The 27,117-nt window shown below is 49.0% G+C and overlaps 1 protein-coding gene across 2 annotated transcripts in view; it reads left to right on the forward strand.

Moving 5' to 3' along the window:
* Positions 1-26,615, forward strand: part of COPS2 (COP9 signalosome subunit 2) — a 470,627-nt gene extending 444,012 nt beyond the window's left edge. For both annotated transcript variants that reach the window (XM_086958269.1, XM_086958268.1), the window contains exon 13: positions 24,795-26,615. In XM_086958269.1, coding sequence (XP_086814395.1) covers positions 24,795-24,939 — 145 coding nt within the window. In that variant the 3' untranslated portion in view covers positions 24,940-26,615. The remainder of the gene's footprint in view (positions 1-24,794) is intronic.
* Positions 26,616-27,117: the final 502 nt, after the last annotated feature.

Consider the following 27,117-nt stretch of genomic DNA (forward strand, 5'->3'; position numbering starts at 1 on the left):
CTCTCCTCTTACCTAAATGACTAATCCCAGCAACTTAACATGACCCTGGCCCTCTCCAGTCAGACTCCTGTCTGCCAAGGGGTCCTTCTGGGATCCATATTATCCCTTACTTCATTCAAGCTGTACATTGAGCCCCTGACCGCAATAACTCAAATCTCACCTACTGTCTTTATTCCAACACTTAGCGATAGGTAATTTTCATCTATCAGTGTAAAACATCACCTAGTCCAAGCTTAAAACGCGTCCAGGCGTAACAGTTATTGAACCCTCTATTGCTAAACCCACTGAATCGAAATTTGTCTAGTGTAGTAACGGTAAGTTTCAATTCTATTAAGGACACGGAGGCGAGGATTATGCTTTTCTCTCTTCGCTGTTTATTAACATAACATCGCACAGCAGCCAGAAAAGCATCAAAACTTGAAAATTTTTAGTATTCCCAACACAGGAATATCAGAAAACATTGTAATAACATCGTTTAATAACTACAAATCCCATGAGATGAACATTAGGCAGTCCTTCTTTAGTGTCCATAAATCCCAATATAAGGTGTCCAACCAACGAACTCCTCCTCTTTCTTCGTGGCGAGTCAGGCCAAAGTCTCAAGCATCTCGTTTCGCACCATCATTCCCTGGCGGAAAAAAGAACAGCGTGAGCTAAGCCATACCCGCTAAGCATGAAGGCACATCAACAAAGCAGAGCATCAAGCCAATCGACATGCAACCCAAAAAACAGTAACCATACTGCAAGTCTGAAAACGGATTACTTACTCCAGTGCAGGCGGGATCTCCGCAGGAGGTATGGGTGGGATAATCCTCGCCTCCGTGTCCTTAATAGAATTGAAACTTACCGTTACTACACTAGGCAAATTTCGATTCTATGTCAGGACCGGAGGCTTCAGATTATGCTTATTTAAAGCTTGTCCACCACCAAACTAGCAATATCCACCACTGGCTTAAAATAGAACCTTTTGAAGGTGGAATCTGAAGACCAGTCAGCAGCGCGCATGAGGTCTTCTAATCGTGCCCCAAGGGCAAAAGCTTTTGAGGCCATGGCCCCTCTTGCTGAGTGAGCTCCGAACTGCCTCGTATCAATACCAGCTTCCTGCATCACCCAACGCACCCACCGGGCTATAGTGGGGGAAGAGACAGCCTTGTGCGGTTTACGCAGCGCAATCAGTAACTGCCGTTCGCCCGGAGGGCGAAGTTCCGTCGTAACATCCTCATAGGTTTTCAAACACTGTACCACACACAACTTAGGGGCATCTGCAAATGCCGGATAGGAAATAGACCTCGTAGCCGATTTCGTGCGGCGGCCCACAGTAAAGGTCACCCCATCCGGGGAGAACGCTCTCGCCGTGACATCCAGGGCACGCACATCAGACACCCTGCGACAAGACACTAAGCACAGGAGCATCGCCAGCTTAGCTGACAGTTCTTTTAAGGAATGATACTTGTTAGGCTGCCAGGAAAGAAAAAGGTTCAACACCACGTTAACATCCCACAGGACGGAATACCGTGGCTCCGGCGGTAAAGCCAGACGCACTCCTCTAAGGAGCCGACATACCAGGGGATGCTCCCCAACCGCCACTCCATCGATCTGCACATGAGCCGCTGATATGGCAGAACGTATCGTATTGATCGTCCGGTATGCTAAGCTGGAGGTAGAGAGTTCCGCAAGAAAATTCAGGATAGGAACGAGGCCTGCGACCATGGGATCCAAACCCCGTCGAAGACACCAACAAACCCACCTGGTCCAAGCCGATCTATACCTCTTGGCAGTGCTGCCTGCCCAGGCCTTGGACAAAAAATGCTGAGCTGAGTTCGAAAGGCCAGGGAGCGACCAACGTCGCCTGAAAGCCTCCATGCCATGAGGCGGAGAGAACCCTGGAGGAGATGGTGAGGGACCCCGTCTGGATTGAGGAGAAGACGAGGCAGCCGGGGGAGTAGGATTGGAGAATCCCAGGAAAGTTCCAGAAGAACTGGAAACCACACTTGCGACCTCCAAACGGGCGTCACCATCACCACGTCCGCCGTCTGACGGCGAATCTGGGCCGCGGCCCGCACTATCATGGAGAAAGGCAGGAAGGCATACGGCCGTTCCTGACTCCAGTCTTGGATGAACGCATCCGTCGCTTCCGCCAAGGGGTCCGGTCTCCAGCTGAAGAACCTCGGGAGCTGGAAGTCCAGACGGGACGCAAACAGGTCTATGGAAAACGGTCCCCAGCATGCCGCCAGCCAGCGGAACACTTGAACATCCAGCTTCCACAGGCTGGAGTCTCGAAGGTACCTCGAGTGCCAATCCGCCACCTGATATGCCCGACCCGGCAGGTATTCTGCCGTAACCGAGACCTGATGGGCGAGACAATAATCCCAAAAGTCTTTCGCCAGGTCCGCAAGGGCTCTCGATCGCGGACCTCCTAAGTGGTTCACATACCGAACCGCTGAGACATTGTCCATCCGCAGAAGGACGCATGACTTCACCGAGTCCCTCGTCCAGCAACGGACGGCGAACGAACCTGCTAGAAGTTCCAAGCAGTTGATGTGAAGTCGCTGTTCGTCGGACGACCAAGCGCCGCCTGTGGAGAAATCCCCGCAGCCAGACCTGCTGGCGTCCGACTCGATCACCAAGTCTGGAACGGACCCGAAAATCGCACGGCCGTTCCACGCCTCCATGTGGGCGAGCCACCAAGACATTTCCTCTTTGACCTCCACCGACAGGGGGATCAATCGGTCGTAGGATAGCCCTCTGCGCAAATGGTGCGCTTTCAGTCGCTGAAGAGCCCGATAGTGAAGAGGGCCCGGGAATATCGCCTGAATGGAGGATGAGAGAAGGCCTACCACTCTGGCCACCTGCCGGAGGGAGGTGTGCGATTTGGAGATAGTTTGCCGAAGCACATGCTTGATTTTGGCCATCTTCCTGGACGACAAACTGAGAGTCGATTTCACCGAGTCCACCACAAAGCCCAGGAACACCATTTGCTGGGCGGGGGTGAAAATCGACTTCTCCCTGTTGACAATAAACCCCAGACCTTGCAACAGGGAGACCGTCTGAGACAGATGGGCGGCCAACTTGCTCGGGTCCTGGCCCAACAGCAAGATGTCGTCCAGATAGACGATAAGCCGAATCCCCTGACTCCGCAGGGTTTCGATGGCCGGGTGCAGAACTTTTGTGAAGCACCATGGGGCCGAGGAAAGACCGAACGGAAGGGCCTTGAACTCGAACACCATATCTTTCCAGCAAAACTGAAGGAAACGACGATGCGGGGGGTAAATCGGAACCACCAGATACGCATCCTTGAGGTCCAGACGGACCATCCAGTCGTTCGGGAGCAAAACGTCCCTCAAAAGATGGATGCCCTCCATCTTGAAATGGTTGTACACCACCCAGCCATTGAACTCCCTGAGGTTGATGACTGGCCGTCTGCCCCCGTCCACTTTTTCCACAAGAAAAATATTGCTCAGGAAACCCCGGGGGTGGCGCGTTGTTCGACAAATAGCCCCCTTGCGCAGCAGCGCCGAGACTTCATCGTCGATCAAGAGCGCGTCCGATTGAGAAAACGTTATGCGCCGGGGAGGCTCCGCCTGGCGCGGCTGGTCGTAAAACTCTATGCGGAACCCCCGCACGGTTTGAAGGACCCATGCGTCCGTTGTAATAGCCTCCCACGCTTGGGGAAAACACGCCAACCTCCCCCCAATAACAACCTGATCTGCAGGGATAACACTCACCGTGTGAATTGTTGCCGCCGGAGTCGTTCCGGAAGTTTCCGCGTCTTCTGAAACGCTGACCTCTGGTGGGGTAGAAGTTGTTATAATTCGCGGAGGAGTTGTAGCCTCCTCTGCCGGAGCCATGCCCTTTTCCGGTCTGTTGCTGACCACCACGGCCGGTCGTGAGGCCCCTACCACGACCAGCCCCCCGGGAAAAACGCTGGTGGAAGACCCGCTTGATGGTCTACTGGGCCTTATCCAGGGAGGTGAAGGTGGAAACAAACTTCCCCAGTTCTTTAATGAATGGCTCGCCAAAGAGCCCTCCTTGGGCGACAGCGCCAGCTTCCGACGAAGCCAAATCGCCCAACTTGGGATCCAATTATATCAGCAGCGACCGACGCCGCTCGGTCGAAAGGGCACAGTTGGCATTCCCCAAGAAGATAACCGCCCGCTGCGCCCAGTTGGACAGCACTTCCGGGCAAATGGCGCTGCCCGACACCTTGGCTTCCTCGGCCATATCGAGAATCTTGGTGAGGGGGCCCATGGTGTCCAAGAGCTTGTCCTGGCAGGAGCGCCAGGAACGGTCGATCCCCTTCCGAGGGTCCTTGACGAACTTCGCCATGAAGGTGGCCATTTTCCCATCGAGTTCCGGCGTCATGGCCACCTTCCCATCCAGTCGGGCGAGGACATTCGCCCCTCAAACAGCTGCGCGCCTCCTTCTCCAAGGGCTTGCGGAGGCGGCCCGCCACAAACTGCGCCACCTTGTCACCAGGCGCCCAGGCGGCCGACCGCGGGTGCATGATTTCGTCCGGGTCCAGCATGCCCGAAGTGTCCCTGGGCAACTCAGTCGAATTGGACGCCGGTCGCCATGACCGCACGGAGTCCTCGTCGGGGAGGCCGGGACAACGTTCGCCGGTGTAGAAGGGGTCTGAGGCGGAGGCGCCTCGGGGGTCGACCCAGACGCTTTAGCAAAAAAGTGTCGCGTAGGCGCTCGAAAGCGTACTTATCCACATCTTGCGTACCACTGGCACCCGAGTCCCCATGTGCCTTTTTGGCCGCCGGAGGCTGGCCAGGGTCGTTGGCGGGGGAACCCCCTAGGGCCGGTGCCAACTTGGCACATTCCAAGACAATGCGGGCAGAAAGTCTGTCCTCCATAGGCCCAACGATTTCCTGCACACACCGGTAAATCGACTGGTCCACAGCTGCATAGAACTCGTCGTCCTGGAGGTATTGGTGAGACTCCTCCTCCTCGACGTAGTACCCCTCAGCCATGGCGCCACGCAGTAGATAAGAAAGTGGAATCTGAGGGTTCCGATGGCGTACACAGACGGCCACGTGTGGGCCAACCGAAGGTTGGCAAAGGTTGTAGGCCGGTGGAACCGGGCAATTAAAAGGCAGCACCAGCCTTTACAGCGCGCCGACCCTCTCTCCAGAGACCGGGCCGCACCGCCTCCCAGCGCGCTCGAGCGGGGAACACCCCAGCGGAAGCTGATGCAGAAAAAGGTGCTGAAATCGCCCGCAGGCGGCAACGTGGGTACAACCACTAATACAGACCCCACCGGGGCGTTCAAGCACGGGACAGTACAACCCAAGAGGGCGTCAGGGTTAGGCGGCAGCAGGGCACCTGCGATGTCGACTCCCCAGCGCGGCTCCAATCAGTGAGACGAAAGCTGCGCGCGGGCAGGCGAGACGCAACGGCGCCCTCAAGCGGTGAACTCAACACCGCGGAATACACGGGGACATCGCGTAAGGGGCGAAGGCGTCCCCGCGATGGAAGGGGCTCTGGAAGGGAAGAAAAACCCCACAGGCCCCCCAAAGCAACAATCAATGCAAATAGAATAGAAGAAAACACAAAACCCTCAACAAACACAAATGTGCAAGAGAGGGAGAATAGCACTTAACTGGCTGCGAAGCAGCGAAGAAAGAGGAGGAGTTCGTTGGTTGGACGCCTTATATTGGGATTTATGGACACTAAAGAAGGACTGCCTAATGTTCATCTCATGGGATTTGTAGTTATTAAACGATGTTATTACAATGTTTTCTGATATTCCTGTGTTGGGAATACTAAAAATTTTCAAGTTTTGATGCTTTTCTGGCTGCTGTGCGATGTTATGTTAATAAACAGCGAAGAGAGAAAAGCATAATCTGAAGCCTCCGGTCCTGACATAGAATCCAAAATTCCTCTTCATCTCTCCCCCTGCATACCTCATCTCCTGCCCTCCCCTCCATTTGATTTTGATACTGGCTTAATTCACTCGATACACTAAACTGGAAATCCAAAATTATTAATTACACCAAATCTTTAGGGTTCACCTAAGACAAAAATTTGAGCATGCTAGTTTACATCAATGCCGCAAGCGCTAAACATCAACCTTAGACTTCCCACAAAGGTAAATTCTTTCATTCTTCAGTCAAATTTGAAAAATTTCAAATGATGATTCTACCCAAGTTTCTTTACGTCCTCCAAAACACCCCCTTCTGTTTCCCATGGGTGTGATTTCGGAAACTAGATACTATGGCTACTAAATTCCTCTGGGGGGAGGGAGGGCCTGGCTGGCGTTAAATACCTGCCGGGGGTTGTCTGACCCGGCCTATAGGCTTGAACTATGTGAGCTCGGCATGCCCAAAATCCAGTCCCTAATATACGGGGAGTCCATCCCATCCACCTTGCCTGAAGCCACACGATCCACACTCTTAGCCTGGTGGGCTGCTCTGCGACATACTCAGTGGACACACAGACTCACCCAGCAAACTCCTCTATGGCATGGTACATGGCTCAGGGAAGTCAGTGGGTTGCAGGTGTTCCGAATGTGGGATCTAAGAGGGATCTCTCAGCTCGGTGATATGTGGGCGAGTGGCCACATGCGCTCTTTTAAAGACCTCCAGTACAGATACTCCCTACACCCATCACAGTTTTAAAAATACTTGCAACTGCAGCATGACTTCCGTGTACACATTCCGGACGATACCTGAGTACCGTCCCCCCAAGGCGCAGACAATGCTAGGCTAGGAAAGGGGGTATTTCCCGCATCTACCCGACACTGATCAATAACACCCTACCTCTTTAGGCCGACTCAGGGGCCAATCAGAGGAATGGGTAGGTCCTTTGGACGAGGAGGATTGGCGTGATGCCCTCATGTCTCCCAAGTTGGTCACCGCGTCCGCTAAACTCAGTTTGATCCAATTATACTATTTACATGCTGCGTACTTAAAAATGAAGCGCCTCCATCGAGGCAGCTTCTCCCTGCCTGCCTGCCTCTTGTATGAGATGCGGTGACAATCCGGACGACTTTTTCCACATGGTGTGGGCATGCCCCCGGCTGGATCAGTTCGAAAGATCGAAAGTGAGCTGACCGAGGTGGAGGGATGGACTAGACGGGTCTAGGAACGAGAAATTACTTTACAATACAGCTATGGTTGTGGCAAAGCGGGATATAGCCGCCTCCTGGAAGCTTCCCACACCACCAGGTTCTGAGAAATGGCGCATGGGGGTGGACTGGTGCGCGGCACAGAAAAAACCCATGTGTGAGGCACGGGGGTGTACTAAGAAATACCGGAGGGTATGGAGCAAGTGGCTGGGGGCCGTGGAATAGCCTGAACTTTATACACAATGCTTGCATTCACTGCTTCAGGGTGGGGTTTTAAAGGTAATGTCTTTGTTCTTTCACTTGCGTCACTATTGTTGCTATCCAATATCATACTGCTGGTGCTTGTTCTACTGTAAAACAAGAAAATTGTTTATCAAACAAAAATTTGAAAAATGTGGTATATACCATAGTCAGATCTAAGCTTGAGCTGGCAGGGTACTTTTAACTGGTGCCCTGAAAACACCTACATCAATGAAGGCTACACCCAATGCAGCAGCAAGACTGGTATCAGGAGCAAGGCCTTTCTATCTCTTTCTACAGTTCTCATCACTCAGTTGGCTCCCAATTACAGCAAGGTGTATTCTCCTGAAAGCTTGCATTACCCTCAAATCTTTGGGCTGTGGTACCCCAAAAACTCCCCTTATCTGGGAGTAGTGGCTCCCTGCTCATTGCTGATTCTCTACTGGAACCTCCTTATTTCAAGAAGGAAAAAAACAAGTTCCTTTCCTTCTAAGGGATGACAACCAGAATATGGAACTCATTACCACCAGAGATGCACACTAACTGTAGGAAGCTGGCTCTGTATATGTGTAGGAGACTGGCTTAGTATATGGTGCACACATCTTTAAGTGATGCGCCTTGTACTAATCCAGGCAGACCTTCTGGTGATTTTAGCGGTCTTCGATAACCATTGAAAGCTCTCAAAGTGGCAGCTGTGGAGAGCAGCCTTCAGGCTTATCTTGGAGTGGTGTAAAGCAGCTTGTTTTACCAGTTTAATCATGTAGTGTAGGTCAAATGAAAAAGAACCACACAGTGTATGTATAAAAATACTTCTATTTATCACACAACACTCACTAACACATTGGTATATTCCTTCCTGGAAATACTGACACAAATGCACAACAGTACTTCAATTGCAGTAAGGTAAGTAGCAGAAATACTGTGGTGTGCAGGTGAGACCATACCATATATTAAGAAAGTGAAATCCGAACTGCAGGAGAGGACGGTATTTGGACCAGAACACTCAGAAGAGCCGGGACACTAGGAAACACCCATGGTAAGTACCAAGGAAGCAATGTGCAGAGTGGGAACAAAGCCGCGTGCTCAATGGAGAAGTCATGGTTGCAGTTTTCCAGAAACAGGACCCTTTCTAGAGACCCAGAAGAATTTCCTTGGAGGATGGAAGGTTGGAGAGCGAACCCACCCGTGGATGCCCCAGAGACCAGGTTACCTACACCAGGGAAGCCAAGTGCATAGGGGTGAAGAAACGTTCGAAACCTCCGTAGACAATGGAAAACTTGGAGAAAAGTGCCTCTGGAGAAGAAGGTGAAGAAGTCCGGCAGAATCCAAGGGTGGATTCTGGAAGGGAAGAACCTACAAGCAGAGGGGACTTTATCCATGTCGCTCAGGAGTGACCAAGAGGCACAGAAGAGCAATGCCAACCGATGTCGGACTGTTCAGACGAGTTGATGGTGACCTTGTCGTCTGATGTTTGTGACCAGGGGGGTCAGTGTCCAGCAGGAGCACCAACAAGCCTTGGTAGCCACAACTGGCATGGAGAAAGAAGAAACAACATTAGGAACGGCTAGATCCAAGGGGCTCACCACAAGCACAAGAGTCAGCACAGGCCCTGAGAAAGCAGGTGAGCCCACGGAAGGAGAAGATCCTCTGGAGGAACCACAGGCTGTAGGTACAGGAGTTGTAAGAGAACCTCCAGCAGCTCACAAAGAAGTAAGGCCCATGGTGCTGAGGATGTGGTGAGGACGCTGTATGTGGCAGGAAGATATGCTGGAGGCTGGTGCTTTTTGTAGCCAGAAGATCTCTGGAGTGCAGCGGCAAGTCGACGCAGTGCACAGAGGTTCGGTCCCAGCAGTTCTGACTAGGGATACTGCCCTCAAAATTGTAGAGTGGACAGGTCAGGCCTCTAGGGAGTTCCAGAACCACCACCAGTGTTGCTGAGCCTTTCGAAGTCCATGGTACGTCAGGAGCTGCAGACCGGTCAGCTTTGTTGCAGTGACTGCAGATGCAGGGGAATGGCTCCTTCACGGTTCCAGGTGAAGTCCAAGTGTCCTGACAGTCGAAGAGTGACATGGTTTCAGGCTTGAGTCTTTTCCCATGACAAATCTAAGGAACCATCCACAGATAAGCCCTTAAGTGTCCTAGGGAAAGGGTTGGAACGACTCAGGGGTCCCTCCGAGAAGAGGAGCTGGACAGAGGAGAGGATACTCCCATGTCCTTTGTCCAGTTTTGCTCCAGAGTGTGAGACAAGGGCTTCCTTAACTGGTTCAAACTGGAGTATGCAAGGAGGGCACCAAATGTACCCTACAAAGCAGTCTGGTGGCGCTGGCAAGCGCTCCAGCCCAGCCCAATACACTACATTCTGTCTGGGAGGTGGTCACACCTCCCTGCGATAGGAAGCCTATGGTTCGAGGCATCTACTGTTGGGTCCGGATGTTTGCCCTTTGTTTTCTTCGAAAAATAATTTTCCAGTCACGAGGTAGGTGACTCTTTTCAGTGATAGTGCGCATGAGCATCAACTCCATTGTTAGTTTTTTCTGCCATAGGGTTCAGACGTGAATTACTGCGCTCCGCTTCTACACCATTCCTTTGGTTTCCCTCAGTGTGCAAGACACTCACCGTCAATGGTATTGTTTCTGGTCGCATTTCCCTTTTTATTGCATATCGTATTAACTTATTGAAACTAACTTACGATTGGAAAGCTCGTGGAAGGCCGTCGGGCCGACCCGCAGTCGATAGAACAAACTGCCTTCAAATTCTGCCCTCAGTGTCACGCAAAATACCAGTGCACCGCCTCACACGAAGTGTGTAACCTGTGCATGTCTCCCGAACACAGAGAACAGGACGGCGACGCGTACCAGGATTTCCACTCCAAGAAAACACTTTGCGACTGTTGGGCACGACGTCGCGACATGCAGAGCCAGCACACAAGCTCCATTCCGGACATCTTTGGGCAACAATCGGACGAAAAGGCTGGGGAGGCCATGGGAACCGAGAAGTAGCAGGAGTCAATCTCTATCTCTGAGCTAGACTCCGACCAAGAGAAAGACCTCGCACATGGACAACGTACTGTGAGTACAGATCCCCCTCGTCCCAAGATCCAACTCCACATAAAAAGAAGGCTCCGGTCCAACCCGCGCCCTCGGGCCCCAGTCGGCACCGAGACCACGCTTCCGACGCCCCACCTTCAGGCTCAGCACTAGAGCCTACCAAAAAGCCTTCCGGCTCACAAAAAAGATTCACCCCAAATAGAGGTCCGAGCCGAGACCTTCGGGATCGAAACACAAGTCCCTCTCCAACCCACATTATTAGGCACCGAAACACACTTCAGATCCAAAGACACCAACGCCTAAGACTCCGGCACCAAAACTTTCAGCGCCAAAATAATCAGATGTGCTGAAATCACCAAAAAAGCACAGTTTTGATGCTCTGATCGACAAACCGGATCCGAAACAGAAAGTGTTGCATATTCATCTACAAACTGGACACATCACCACTAAAGTGACTTAAAAATAAGAACTGATGCAGAAGAGGATTATCACATTCTTTTGAAGAAGAGAACTGTTGGAACTAACCCTTCCCCTCCTCTTCCATCACCACCCCCCCTCATTTTCAACCAATTTAACCTGAGCGTTCACCACCACATGCACCTGACAACCAGGATGATGGGGATGGCAATGGCGATGATGATCAGACACTACAAGACCCATGGGACGATTACAACATCAATTTGCACACAGGTAATGATCCAGATTTGTACCCTAACAGGCCCTCTCCACCAGATGACCGTGTAGGTTACATTGAATTACTGGGTAGAGCTGCCAACAACCATGGGGTGCAGCTACATAAAGAATCTCTATCAGAGGATTTCCTCTTTGAAACCTCGAGTAGCACACAAAAGTCATCACACACACTAGGGATGATCAAGCCTGCAGATGACATCTTCAACCACCCTGTCAGGGCTCGTATCCTTACCCCTAGGGTAGATAAGAACTACAAGCCAGCACCATTGGACCCAGTATTTATAAGGAGACAATTACCATTAGACTCAATGGTTGTGTCCAATGCACAGAAAAGCGCCAACTCCCAAACTACATGAGATGCTCCACACCTGATAAAGAATTCAAACGTATTGATGCTTCGGGGAAAAGGGTGGCCTCTCAGGCAGCAAACTTCTGGCGTATCTCTAACACGTAGGCATTGCTAGCACAATACGACTGTGCGCACTGGGACGAGATGGAGCAATTAATCACATTTTTCGCACCAGGAACATAGATCTGAAACACAAGACCTGGTACATGAAGGACAACTTATTTCTAATAAAGCAATCAGATGCCCCCTAAATGCTGCAGACACTGCTGCTAGAGCTGTAAACCCCAGCATCCTTTTAAAGAGACACGCCTTGCTCTGCATATCTGGGTTCAAACCCAAAGTTTAAACCTCCATATTAAATACACCCTTTGATAAGGAACACCTATTTTACCCCTATTTCTGTAGTAGGGGATCTCTGTGTATAGTCATAATCTAGTGAATAGTCCCGCTCATGTGCGAGGACCCCGGAGCAATCAAAAATAATCTCTTAAGCTGTCTTCTTTGCATTACTGCATAGACACTTAAGAGAAAATTAAAGACAAATAATGCAGCCTATACATGCAAGGCTACGCTGTCCAGTACTTCAACTAGAAATGCAAGGATATTCCAAACATCTCCCACTTTAGACCGGTCTGCCCGGGTTAACCATGGAAAACACTTCCCCCCTTCACCAAATCATTTGAATGATAGAGAGGAAAGACAGGACAGACAAGCCCCCCATAGGCTGCCATTATGTGGCTTAAAAAGGGATACCGTGCGTTTAAGGAAACTTTCCAGAACTCTCCTGGTATCCCAGAATGCACTGCAACTCCCTCCACTTTCAGTTCTTTTTTCCGGCTCCTGCTAGCAGGACCCTGGAGCATTGAGCTCTCCCTTTTTTGGGTTTATTTCTACTAATTATGCACTTTTAAAGTGTTAGAGTGTGTTCACTCGACGTGTTTTTGCCTTGTCTACATCTGAGTGGAGTTTCTCTGCTGTTTTGGCTGTTCTTTTTTTATCAAGTATGCCTGCATTATTTGATAAATGTCCTGAGTGCTCCAGGAAAAAGGCAAAATCGGATCCCCACAGGGTGTGCATCCTTTGCCTGCCTTCTTCTCATGTTCCTGAGGAGTGTGATATATGTCTGCAGTTCCCTAAAAGGACCCTCAAGGACAGGGAGAAGACCAGGCTCCAAGGCTTGCAGCAGTGAAGACAGCAAGGACAAGGTGGGTCTGGGCATGAAGGGGCTCCTTCCTCTGCCCGTGTGTCTGCCTCTGGGGGGCCCCCCCAGTAAAGAAAAGGCCAGAAATCGCCACTCATCTCCGTCGACACAGCCTAGGTAGGTCCCGGCTCGGCCTCCGCAACGCCCTCCTTTCCGGCCCGCAGAACGCCCTCCTTTCCGGCCCGCAGAACGCCCAAGACCGCCTAGAGGTCTCGCTCACGCTGGAGAGATAGGTCCAGGAGTCGCCATCGCTCCTCTACGAGGTCCAGATGACGCCATAGGAGGGACAGGTCTAGATCCCGCCACACGGACTCGTCCACTGCCAGGGACTACTCGCCGACCCCGTCGGACTCCCCTCGGACGAGGGTGTCCCCGATAGACGATATTGTCTCCCTCCAGGAAGTGTTGCTGCGAGAAGTGGCTAAGCTCACTACACCCACGCCTTGACTTCCGTTATTTTCGAGACCCTTCACAAGAAGCAATTGGTCGACCGTTGTTACTGCTGGTGCCAGGGCTGGTGGAACCCGCCATGGAGCTTTTCCTCACCGCTGTGGTTACTAAAGCAGCGCCTTCCAGGCTGCAGAAGAAGTATCGGGGCCCCTGACACTGATCCTGCGTTCCTTCGCTTGGACCCTGCACCGGATTCGGTTATTGTGACAGCGGCGAGGAAGCAGCCGGAACCACCCCATCATCGACAGTGCCTTCTGACAAGGAGAGCCGCTGGACAGATTCGGCAGGCAGGAAGGTCTGCGGGACGGCGGCCACGTCTATGAAGGCCGCGAGTGCCTCGGCCTTGTTGGGTCGATATGATCGATCCCTCTAGGAGTCCCTAACACAGTTCGTGGAACATTTTCCACTGGAGGATAGGGAAGATTTCCAAGAAATCCTTAATGAAGGACTGATGGTCTCCAACCAGGTGATCAGTTCCCCTGCGGATTCCTCCCTTCTGGCAGCGCACAGATACTGCCATGGGGTCAACCTGAGGAGCCACGCCTGGCTGCGTCTGACGTCCTTGAAGCCCGAGGCGCAGCAGAGGGTGGCCAATCTAACCTTCTCTGGTGAGACCCTGTTTGGAAAACACGCAGACGAAGAGCTGGCCCGTGCGGAGGTGGAGACCTTGACGGCTGTCGGATTGGAGAAGCCGAAGGAACAGAAGAAGACCTTCCGCTCGTTCCAGAGACGGTATGGGGCGCAAGGTAGAGGGCAAGGTCGGCAGGCTGGACAACAACAATAGCAGCAACAGCAGCAGTTCCAGCGGCGTCCGTTCCAAAAGTGCCAGAGGGGCTGTGGTGGTCAGCAGACTTCATCCGCGACCAAAGATCCGGCCGGGTCTAGGCCCTGAGCTGTTACTTACCCTTCATCCGTTACCTGCTCCAGTGGGGGGAAGCATTCAACGTTACCTGGCAGAGTGGAGAAACATTACTAAGGACAAGTGGGTGCTGAATATTGTTTGCAATGGATACAGTCTTCGTTTCACCAGCCCGCCTCCAGCAATTCCACCGGTCGGCTCGCAGTTCCAACTGTGCGAGCTCCAGGCGGAGGCCGATACCCTGTTAAGAAAAAGGGCGATAGAAGACGTCCCAATGTCTCAGAGGAAAGGGTCTTTACTCTCGCTTCTTCTTAGTACAGAAGAAGGACAAGAACGAGTTCAGGCCCTTTCTGGATTTGCGACAAGCAAACAAGTGGATTTGCAGGGAAAGGTTTTGCATGCTGTCTTTGCACCAGATATATCCTCAGCTGCAGAGAGGAGACTGGCAGTGCGCGATAGATCTGCGAGATGCGTACTTCCATGTGCCCATTGCACGGAAACATCGGAAGTTCCTGCGCTTCCTAGTCGGCACCAATCACTATCAGTACACCGTACTACCGTTTGGACTGAAGTTTGCACTCAGGACTTTTTCGAAATGCATGGCTGTGGTAGCTGCGCACCTGAGAAAGAACAAGGTGTTTGTCTACCCGTACATGGGCGATTGGTTGATCAAAGCCTCCACCTTCCAGGAAGCGCAATTGCACTTCAACAGGACGGCTGTCCAGCTGAACAGTCTGGTGTTGCACGTAAATCTGTCCAAGTCTGTCCTGATTCCTGTGCAGTGCCTGCAGTACTTGGGAGCCTCCTTCAATCGTTGTCGGCAAGCGTGTCTCCTTCGGAGGAGAGACGCTTATCCATCCTTCGGAAGGCTCAGGCTCTCATAGCTGCTCCATCTACAACAGTGAGGATGGTGTCTTCTCTACTGGGATCGATGGCCTCTTGTATCTTCCTCACTCCACACGCGCGCCTACACATGAGGCAGCTACAGGAATGTTTGGAGGACCAGTGAGACCAGAGGAAAGGGTGTTGAGACGATCGGATTCAGCTGTCTCTTCACGCCCAACAGTCCCTAAGATGGTGGTGCTCGGCAGAGAATCTACTCATAGGGGTTCCTTTCCACAAGAATATCCTGACTCGGACTATCGTGACGGATGCGTCTCTCAGGGGCTTTGGAGCGCATTCAGATCATCAGCAGATCCAAGGACAGTGGCCTCCGGTGGAGTCCACGTATCACATCTATTTCTTGGAACTCGGAGCTGTTCACTTGACACTGAAGGCCTTTCTTCCATCCTTCCAGACCAGCTCCTTGCTTGTACAGACTGACAATACGACCACGATGGATTACCTCAACAAGCAGGGGGGCTCGAGATCGCGCACACTGTCACAGGAGGCGCAGGTGATCTGGCACTGGCTGCTAGCCAGAGGATTGACGATAACGGCGACTCATCTGCCCGGTGTACAGAATGTTCAGGCGGACGCCCTCAGCAGGTTGCTGCAAGAAAACCACGAGTGGGTCATAGACGACAAAGTGCTCGAAGACATCTTCGCCGTGTGGGGCACTCCAGATGTGGATCTGTTCGCCACTGCCGAAAACAGCAAATGCCGCGACTTCTCCTCGAGGTATTACCAACCGCGGACTCTGGGGAACGCGTTATGGATAGACTGGTCGAACAGCTTTCTGTGCGCTTTTCCACCCTTTCCCCTGATTCCAGGGTGCTCATCAAACTGGCCCAGTCCCGGGCACGGATGATCCTCATTGCTCCGGAGTGGCCCAGGCAGTGGTGGTTCACGGACCTGCTTCATCGCTCTGTTCTACCTCATCAGCAGCTGCTGTGTCGGCCGGACCTCCTCACGAAGTTCAGGGGGCAGATGTTGCACCCCAGCCGCTTGCCGTTAAGTTTGGTGGCATGGCTCCTGAGAGAGTGCAGTATTTCCACTTAAATCTTCCTGAGGATTGCATGGACATATTGAAGGAGGCTAAGAGGCCGTCTACTAGGACCTCTTGTGCTTACAAATGGAAGAGATTCTGCATCTGGTGCATGTCTAAGAGCTATGATCCTACGACCTGCAATGAGGATGTCATCCTTCCATACCTTCTGCATCTGGCTCAGTCTGGCCTTTATTTCCATTCCATTAAGGTTCATCTGGCTGCATTGACTGCTTGCAGGAAATGTCCTTCGCAGATGTCCTTCTTCCAGATCCCTGTGATTAAAGATTTTGTGGAAGGATTGAAGAAGGTGTTCCCTCCTGTTCGACTTCCTTCGCCGGCATGGGGACTGAATGTGGTGCTGTCCAGGCTGATGAAGGAACCCTTTGAGCCTATTCACAAGGCTTCGCTGCGGCACCTGTCTTGGAAGGCAGCGTTCCTCGTGGCCATTACATCGGCCCGCAGGGTGAGTGAAATTCAGGCGTTATGTTGCCAAGAACCTTATACTGTGTTTCATGCTCCTAAGGTTGCTATGCATACTCACCCTAAGTTCCTTCCCACGGTGATTTCTGATTTTCATGTTAATCAGACGATAACTTTTCCAACTTTTTTCCAGAATCCTTCCACTCCAGCAGAAAGGTCTCTTCATTCCCTGGATGTTAGAAGGGTGTTGAAAATCTATCTGGATAAGACCAAAGACATTCGCAGGTCTGACCAATTGTTTGTCAACTATGGGTCGGTTAGAACAGGTCTGACTACTTCGAAGCAATCCATCTCGAGGTGGATTGTGTCGTGTATCCAGCTTTGTTATCAGAAAGCGAATAAGACCTTAGGGGGTAAGCCTAAGGCTCATTACACCAGGGGCAAAGCAGCCACTACTGCTTTGCTTCGTAATGTTGCCATTGCAGAGATCTGCAAGGCTGCCACTTGGAAGTCGGTCCATACCTTTGTTAAACATTACTGTCTGGACTCTGATGCCAGGGCAGATGCTCAGGTCGGACAAGCTTTGCTGCGAAATCTGTTTGCATAATAGTCGTGTTGTCTTTTTCTCCACTGCCGGGTTGTTTTTTGGATGGGGTTGCTATTCCATTCACTAGATTATGACTATACACGGAGATCCCCTACTACAGAAGGAGTAGTTTCTTGCCTGTAACTCCAGTTCTGTAGTAGGGGTATCTCTGTTATAGTCATAAGCGCCCGCCCTCCTCCCCGGTGGAGAAAGTGATGAAATGATGAATGCTACAGGTCTAGCTGATACACCTCCAAAAAGAACTGAAAGTGGAGGGAATTGCTGTGCATTCTGGGATACCAGGAGAGTTCTGGAAAGTTTCCTTAAAGGCACGGTATCCCTTTTTAAGCCACATAATGGCAGCCTATGGGGGCTTGTCTATCCTGTCCTTCCTCTCTATCATTCCAAGGATTTGGTGAAGGGGGGAGGGGGGGGGAGTGTTTTCCATGGTTAACCCTGGCAGACAGGTCTAAAGTGGGATATTTTTGGAATATCCTTGCATTTCTAGTTGAAGTACTGGACAGTGTAGCCTTGCATGTATAGGCTGCATTATTTGTCTTTAATTTTCTCTTAAGTGTCTATACAGTACTGCAAAGAAGGCAGCTTAGGAGATTATTTTTGATTGCTCCCGTGTCCCTGCACATGAGCGGGACAATTCACTAGATTATGACTATAACAGAGATACCCCTACTACAGAACTGGAGTTACAGGTAAGCAACTACTCCTTCACTAGAAAAGATGAAGAAAGACACTGAAGTGTCCAAATCCATGGGATCCCTTCAGTCAACACAAAGCTGTGGTTCCTTTCGATGCTCTTTCTACCATGGATGCTTCAAAAATACCTCCTCGGACACCACCTCCACAAGGGTAATAAATAACCCTCTCCCTCAGAGGATGTTACAGAGGTAACAAAGGCAGGGGTAGGGGTTCCAACACACGCAACTCCCCCTCAAATAAAAAACAGTGACTTGCCTCCACTTCCCCGACCACTGAACACCTGTTGGGGGATGACTTTCAGATTTGCTACCAATCTGGCAGTCAATACCAACAGAAAATTAGGTACTACAAATTATCCATTCTGGTTACTGCCTGGAGTTCATCAACACTCCTCCAAACATTCCACCAAAGTCACACAAACTTTCACCAGATCACCTAGACCTCCTCAAACTAGAGGTGCAGTCTCTCCTTCTAAAAGAGCCTATAGAGCCTGTATCACCACAACATCACGGGGTCAGGCGTGTACTCCTTTTTTTTTCTTCTTTTTTTTTACTTTCTAATCCCCCAAAAAGATGGTTCTCTCAGACTAATATTAGATCTCAGAGTACTCAATCTTTACATTCAGTCAGATCATTTCCACATGGTAACACTTCAACGAGTAGTACCTCCTGCAGAAAGGTTACTTTCTGTGTACTCTAGATTTAAAAGACACCTATTTTCATATTCCAATTCACCCCGCTCATCACAAATTCCTCAGGTTTGTGGTAGTGGGTCAACACTTCCAGTACAAGGTACTCTCGTTCGGAGTCCCCACTGCCCCCAGAGTCTTCCCAGAGTGTCTGGCGGTAGTAGCTACTCATCTGAGACGACAAAGCTTCCATGTCTTCCCATACTTGGAAGACTGGCTCATCAAAGCCAGTACATACCAGTGATGTCTTTAGCACACTTTCCCAACAATTCAGATACAACATCAACTAGGGTTCACAATCATGTGATAAAATCACATCTCCAACCAGTCAATACTCAGGACTACTTTGGAGCCTCGCTAGATACTCAAACAGCAGTGGCGTTTCCCAGCACAGCCAGAATTCGCGATATCCAGACTTTAATTCTCCAGTTTCAACCCAATCATTGACTTTCAACTCTGGTTTATATGCAACTGCTGGGAATGATGACCTATTGCATCATAATCTCCCCCCATGCCAGGCTGCAAATACGTCCACTTCAAGAATGCTTAGCCAGTTAGGTTAATAGACCCTGTGACTGGTTCCACTATCTAGTGTTGGTAAGCGGCCGTACTCCTCACTCTCTGCAGTGGTGGAACACACAAAATTTGTCAAAAGGACAGCCTTTCATAGACCCGGTACCACAGATAGTATCGACAGCTGACGTGTCCCTCACTGGCTGGGGAGCTCATCTCCAACAAGGCCTGTCGAGCCAACAGCAGAAGTTGCTCCACATCAATCAATTTAGAGTTGCTTGCAAATGTCTAGCTCTCAAGGCGTTTCAGACTCACTTGGAGGGCAAAGTCGTCTTGGTTCATACAGACAACATGACAGCTATGTATTACATATAAAAACGTGGGGGGGGGATCTCTCTCTCCAACTGTCCCACTTAGCCCAAGACATCTGGAAGTGGGCCATTCACCACAAACTTTATCTCCGAGCTGAACACCTCCCAGGAGTGAACAACCAAATTGCAGATCTCCTCAGCAGGCAGAGGCAGCAAATACACAAATGGGAACTACACCTGCAGGTTCTCCTCCCATACTTTCATAGTTGGGTAGTCCTTCAAATATACCTGTTCGCCATATACCAAAATGCTGAAGTTTCGCCTCCAGGTACCCACAACCGCAATCCAATGGCAATGCACTGTGGATGAACTGGGCAGGGATATTTGCCTACGCTTTTCTGCCTCTCCCACTTATTGCATTAGTGGTTCAGAAGCTCAGGCAAACATCTTTCACATTAATCCTGGTAGCTCCCACATGGGCACGTCAACCTTGGTTCACAACCCTGTTGTAGCTCTCTCTGGTTCTGCATCAAAAGCTGCATTTAACCTCCAGTCACCTCACACACATCCATGAAGAAATCCGACTCCCAGATCCCAAACAGCTGAACCTCTCGATCTGGCTCCTGAAGTTTTAGAGTTTGGTTGCTTGAACCTTCCACCAGAATGTATGACTATCATTAGGAAGGCTAGAAGGCCTACCACAAGAGCCTGTTATGCAGCTACGTGGAAGCGATTGTGGCAACAATCATATCAACCCTCTTGATGCTTCCATACAAAACATCATCTGCTATATGTTGCACTTGCAACAGTCCGCGTTGTCTTACACCTCTATTAGACTACCACTGGCAGCAATGGCTGCATATCTACAAAATAGATGGCATTTGTCGTTGTTTAGAGTACCTGTAATCAAAGCTTTCATGGAAGGACTAAAAAGAGTCTTACTACCAAGACTCCCACCTGCTTCAGTGTGGAATCTTAACATAGTACTCACAATATTAATGGGCCCACCTTTCGAGCCCATGCACAAATGCGAACCACAGTTCCTCTCTTGGAAAGCCGCTTTCCTCATTGTGATCACTTCATTAAGGAGAGTGGGTGAACTACATTAATTAACCATGCAAGAACCCTTTTTCCAACTACAGAGACTAAGTGGTTCTTCATATCAACCCCAAATGTTTACCTAAGTTAGTATCTACATGTCACATAAATCAGTCAGTAGAATGACCTATATTCTTCCCTCAACCTGATTCCGTTGCAGAACAAGCTCTACACACCTTAGATGACAGAAGAGCACTTTTGTATTAAATTGAAAGAAAAAAATCTTTTCATAAAACAAAACAACTTATTGTTGCTTTTGCGCCACCACACAAGGGCAAACCTATCTCCAAATCGGGTATTGTAAGGTGGATTGTTGAGTGCATTCAGACTTGCTATGCGAAAGCAAAGAGAACTCTAACTGTACCCCCTAGGGCATATTCCACTCCTAAGCTCGGGGCCACTGTGGCTTTCTTGGGAAACATTCCCATAGTTGACATTTGCAAAGCTGTAACATGGTCTACACCGCACACATTCACTAAATACTATTGTGTAGATGTGTTAGCGAGACAACAAGCCAATGTGGGTCAAGCAGTACCTAAAACACTATTTCAGACAACTCCAAGAGCTACAGGTTAGCCACTACTTTGGGAGGATACTGCTATATAGTCTATGCACAGCATGTGATCTACAGCTCACATGCCTCGAACGAATAATGTTACTTGACAAATAAGCATCTGTTCTTTGCATGTAGAGCTGTAGATTCACATGCGCCCACCCACCTCCCTGGATACCTGTAACTGTTGTAGTTCTCTATTAATTTACATACATACACATGGACATCTCTGTTCTTTACTATTACTCCATTGTCACCCTCTGCGTGAAAACAATCGAACAATGGAGTTGATGCCCATGCGCACTATCACCGAATGGAGGAGTCACCTACCTCGTGACTGGAAAAGACAACTTCGAATAAAAACGCAAAAAATGCAAATATCCGGACCCAACACTAGATGGCACGCTATGCACAGCATGTGAATCTACAGCTCTACATGCCAAGAACAGGTGCTTACTGGTTACGTGATATTATCCTTCTACCTTCCCCTGCTCGAGCTTGGCTCAGCAGCAGGTGGGCAGAATCATGTTTGTAGTCGACAGTAGCACCATTTTGCTGTCAGACCCTGAAAGGCTCTTACTGATAGTACAGGTGGTACCCCAAGGGAGCTCCCCAGTGCATGGGATCATACTTTCAACACTGGAATCTGTGTTGGGGTATGATTCCAACATGTTAAATAGCAAACATGACCAGGTTCGGTGCAACCACTATATAGTTAGACATCTCGTAATGACTGATGCTCGCTCTATCTATTAAAATGGGGCACCCTCACACTTACAACCAAGCACCATGGCTTTAGGACTGAGGAGCCTGCCATATGGGTGATTTATAGGTTTTAAGGACAGTGACATCGGATATAAGGAATCTTATATCTGTTTTGAGAGTTGCAAGCACCAACTCACACGGGCTGGAATGGCTGCCCTGTAGTCGCGGTTTAGGTGGACTCCCATGGTTGGCACAATACATGCGGCATCCCATGGAAGACCCCTGGTCTACCTATGCCCTGCGTAACTTTGTACCATATACTAGGGATGTACAAGGGTACACCAGTAACCGGTTATGGATATACAGAAGTACTTAGCATGGTTAATTTAGGGGGAAAAGAACAGTGATTGGGGTCCTGATTAGCAGGATCCCAGTCAGACTATTCAAAGAAAACGATAATGTGATTTAACAGGTAATTACCACACTTAAAAATCCAGTAAGCAAGGAGCAAGGGTCAGGTGAGTACCACAACTGCACCACCAGCGGCAAGTTCAGCCTAATGCTTTTCAATGGAGACTGGGGGTGCCTGGGGCCACACCGCTTGCAGGTTAGTAGATCGGTTGCAGGGACCAAGCTTTCAGGGGAGAAGTGTGGCTCGATGGTTAGAGCGGCAGACCCTGATGCAGAGGTCTAGCCTGGGACCAGGGTTCAATTCCCCGCCTCGGCGGGTCTTGGGCTCAAAAATTCCACGGACCTGATCATTCTCAGTCCCACTCTGCAACTCTGGGCAATAGCTTGCTTAATCTCCACAACGGCCCCCACAACGCTAAGGATGCGTGGCCTCCACCTTGGGGGTGCCCAGGAGTGGACACCTCACAGGGAAAGCCAGGATGGGTTCCACAGCGGTATTCGTACAAGCGCCTTGAGACCCTTGCGGGTGAGTAGTGCGCTATACAATTATCAATTTACAATTACAATTTTATCAAGCATGGGGGTGGGGGGGGGCACGAAGCAGCACCAAACATACACCACCAGCGGCACACGGGCAGCCTGGTGCAAGTTGCAAGCTCTGCATCAGGCGCCTATTGCTTTTCATTGGAGTTTCAAACAGGCTGCAGTCGCTGCACTGGAGGTTCCAAGAGGGAGAACCAACGACAGCAGAGGTAAGTAGAGATGTAGGGGGTCGTAGGGGCACAGTCAATTCAGCTCACCAAGGCCCAGGAGCTTCAGGTGCAGGGGTGCCTTTTTACGTCTGGTTTTCTTACCCGAGCCAGTTGTGGTCAGGAGGAGCCTCTGGATTCAGTCTGCAGGCCATAGTCGTGGAGATCAGGAGCAGTCATCCAACGCTGAACTCGAGGTCAGGATCTCTGGGGAGAGTTCACTGTACAGGGGGCCACTCGGGCTGTGGGCGTTTGTTACAGAGAGATGAGGGATTGTGGTTCCAGCTGGATTCAGAGCTCTTAGGGTCAATTTCTTCTGGACAGGTCATGGGTGATTGGAGTATTTTTCGAAGGAAGCAGTCCTCCCAGGGGTGTCGGAGTTTCTGGCTGCAAGATAGTTCGCAGGTTCGTCGAAGCTGGAGTCAGGCCGGTACGGCTGGGTCCAAGACAGTAGTCGTCTTAAATCTTCTCTGCGGGGATGTCTTCATTCTTCTTGGGTTGCCACAGATCTACTTTCTAGGTCTGGGGGAGCCACCTAAATACTAAATTTAGAGGTACTATGGGGGGAGTAGCAGTTAGGGCCAATGGTCACCTTACCTGGGCTGACTATACCCTCTATTATGCCACACTCCTGTGGGAGGGGCAAAGACCTAGCCCTGATTGGAGGGGTCTCCCCATCTTCAAGAGGGCGGGAACTGAAAGATGTGCTTCAGTTCCCTGCCTCCCCCAACTTAGGGGTGAAGTTGGCAGGAGTGGGCACACCTCCTATTCGTTTAAGTTTTCCCACCCTGAGTAGGGGTGTAAACCGGGGGCTGCCATCTCCTGCTAGCAACAGAGGCTGGGGTGTCGCATTACAAAAACAGTAGGCCTTTGAAGCCTCCCCTTTGAGCACTGGCCCATCCTGGGGGAGGAGGTGTGACACCTCTGCCCAGGATGTGCATTGTTTCTGGTCCAATAAAGCAGAGGCCGTCCACCCAGGGATCCAGAAACATTTAAGGTGGTGGCAGGCTGTCTACAGCTGGTCAGATACCAGGGTGGGTGGATTTTCAGGAGGCACCTCTGAGGTGCCCCTTGATTACATGGTACAATAAATCTCACACTGGCATCAGAGTGCATTTATTTAGAGGGGTAGTTAGTTCCAAACACTCATGTGTTCAGTGAAGCCGTCATGGTGCTGTGGCACTTGAGTTGTCGAGTTTCCAGTCGATGTACACTCTATGGCTTCACTGGCACTTAAAATATTAAGGAATGGACCCTAATATTGTAGGTGCATATCTGCTCATACAGATCTGCCCTCACCTGTGGTATAGTGCACCCTGCCTTAGGGCTGCAAAGCCTGCTAGAGGGGTGACTTACCTATACCTTCAGGCAGTGCTGACAGGCATGGCACCCATGCAGGGTGCCAAGTCGACTTTGTCGTTTTCTACCTCACAGGGGCAAGCTGCAAGGGCAGTTGCTTGGTCCCAATGAGGGGAATCCCTTGAGACACTCTTCAGCTCTCAGGCCCTAGCTGCCCAGGGTACCATAATTGTAGATATGTTTTGAGGGCCAAGCACTGGCGCAGTGGACCTGGTTGGCAGGGACCTTGTGCACTACAATTTAAACCACATCAAAACCAGGCAAAAAGTTGGGGCTAACCATGTAAAGAGAAGCACTTTCGGACAGAAGAGTATAAAACCCCTACCAATGGAAAAACCTGCAGAAGTAATCTCCCTATACTGTTGTACCTTGTAGTAGACTCTGATTTGGTCACCTATAAGGATGGGGAATGACTTGCTGCATTACTGTTTTTTAGCTTTATTTACTGCAACCTTGAGTGTATTGCTTAGTGCAGTGACACCCTGGATCTAGTAAGTGCTTTACACGGCTTCCTTTAATGAGTACTCTGTAAATAGACTCTGATCTAGTACGCTCATGGACGGGGAATGACTTGCTGAATCGCCCTATTTTTTAATTTATATCTTTGTTTACTTTAACCTCCCTTAAGTGTATTGTACAGCTCTTTGATACACCCCGATCGTGAACGCATTTTATAAAAATAAAATACATTATGTACTTTTGTTATGTTTACTGACGTGTAGAGCTGTATCTTTAGATGCTATGATTGCTAATGGAAAAAGGCATGCAGCAAGCGAGTTTCAAGTTAATATCAGCTGTGTGTTTAGTGTACATGATTAATTTCCTTTCTTTCTTCCCACATAGCGCTATCCATGGCCGCATTGATCAAGTTAACCAACTCCTTGAACTGGATCATCAGAAGAGAGGTGGGGCACGGTACACAGCGTTAGATAAATGGACAAACCAGCTAAATTCTCTCAACCAGGCTGTGGTCAGCAAGCTGGCGTAATGGAGTACAGCCTTTTACAAAAAGTACTTAAGACAACAGTGCGGGGAATGGCAGAACTACTGTGGTTGGTGTGCCCTGAAAAAATGATTGGAGTTATGGCAGAAGTGCTTTTTCGAACAGCTGGTTTGTGTTTTGCTGCTGCATTTATCCCAAGAAAAACAGCTTTAACCTCCAGAAGAAAACCAAAACGCCACGGGATTTATGCTGTCTTGACGTCTTGCCCTAAACATGCAACATCGTAGTAATTTGCAAAGACAATTAGACCAGAGAAGAACTTGTCATGATTTTAAATACACTGACACGCAACTCTTGGTTCAGTTTAAACATGTTTTACCTGCAGAAATTCTCTCACAGAAATAACCTGCAATAACTTGAAATGCATACCCTTTTGAACACTTCCTTTTTTCTCATGTATGAATTGAAATGTTTGTTGCATTTCAAAATGTCAGTTCTCACAAACAGAAAAATGTGTCCGTATATTTCTGCACCTGCAGTGTAGTAAAGGTTTAGAAGAAACCCGGTAATTACAGTGGCATACTGTCACTTAGGTTTCAAGCAGCAAAATAAACAGTGCAGCTCAGAAATTGTACAGTTTGCTTGATGTGTTTTCTTTATATTTTTGAGGGCTGGAGCAGGGTAGCAAAGTGAGTCAGGTGATAGGCGTCTTAGTATTGTTAATATTTTTTTTAGTTATGATAAAATATTTTGAGAAAATAATTTTAAATGTGGCATATATTTTTATTGTTTTTGTATATAATTATATATATGAAAGTTACAGCATAAAAATGCCCTGTTCAGAACTGGTATCTGTTAGTCAGGCAAACTTGATTTTTATGCAGCCTTTTCAGTATTGCTCTTTAATCGACCATACATTTGTCCAGAACCACCATTTCAGAATAGTTAAAGAATTGTAGCCACTTCTTTGGAAATAGAATCAGTACTTGGTTGGTGCTACAGATACAAAATTGTTATCAGTGAAAAATGATCTTGAGGGTTCAGTATAACTCACCGTAGAACATTTGAGTAGCCAAATATATTGGATATATTTTAATCCTCCATGAAATTGGCAACAGTTACTCAATGCAATGCTAATATCCTGATTTTATGTACATGTACAGGACACGAAGGTGATAAATATAATCCAATATATGATATTTTGTACAGCTCTATAAATATGTCTATGTAGAAAGAGAGATGTACATAAGTTATGATACAGATCTAGAATATAAAACTATCCCTATAGCTATGTAAGACCCAAATAAAATGTCATTAGAATTTCTAAAAAACAAGTTATCTATACAGAGCCACATTTAGCAAAGGATGAATACTGTTGTAAGAAGTTTCAGTTCATTGCCTTCTGTCCATCTACTTGCAAATTGAACGTACTGTACAGTTGCTAAAACTAGTACAACAGAACAAATTGTACTACAAACAGTGCTGTCTGGCAAACTGCGAATGGCTATGTTGAGCAGTGAAGTAGCCTCTGGCGCTGAACAGATGTTGCAGCTGTTACACCTTTGCAACGGTTCGTAAGGGTGCTATGAGCTGAATTTGGAGAGCATGTAGAGAAAGACTGCGACGGGTTTAAAAGTTTTGATTTGCTGCTTACACTTGAATATTGTACTACAATATTAAACAACACTAGGAAGTTAAATAAAGTAATAATATGTCACTGACTTAAGGACTTCTTACATAATTCATGCTGAATGGTGAACCTGTTTGAGTATCGCATTTAGTCAAACTGGAATACTGCAACAGAACAACCATTTTAGACAGCGTGTCGAAACAATTGCTGCCAACGAATTTCAAAATTCTCTTAACAATTGTCAACAATGGATATTTCCAGAAATGCTTATGTGCACTGTCAGCAGAGAAGCTTAACATGACAATATATATATCCACACGGCAGCTGATGGCTAATTTGTAAATGCATTATATCTTTATTAGCTTATTTTTACATTCTTGTTAAATCGATGATTTAATTTGAACAGTGTGCAGGGGTGGCTTATGATCTTTTGTATCTCGGAATGTAATGCTGCCAGAATCACAGTGAGCTTTGCCAGCATATTTTATCTTGAGACAAATCGAAATTGTAGAAGTGATTTTGTTATACATATATATCTTAATGCTGCCATTTCTAGCCCTTCCGAGAATTTTTGAGATTGAGTGTGTGATTTG

This window comes from Lissotriton vulgaris, chromosome 2_1, assembly GCF_964263255.1.
Source record: "Lissotriton vulgaris chromosome 2_1, aLisVul1.2, whole genome shotgun sequence".
Taxonomy (NCBI): Eukaryota; Metazoa; Chordata; class Amphibia; order Caudata; family Salamandridae; genus Lissotriton; species Lissotriton vulgaris.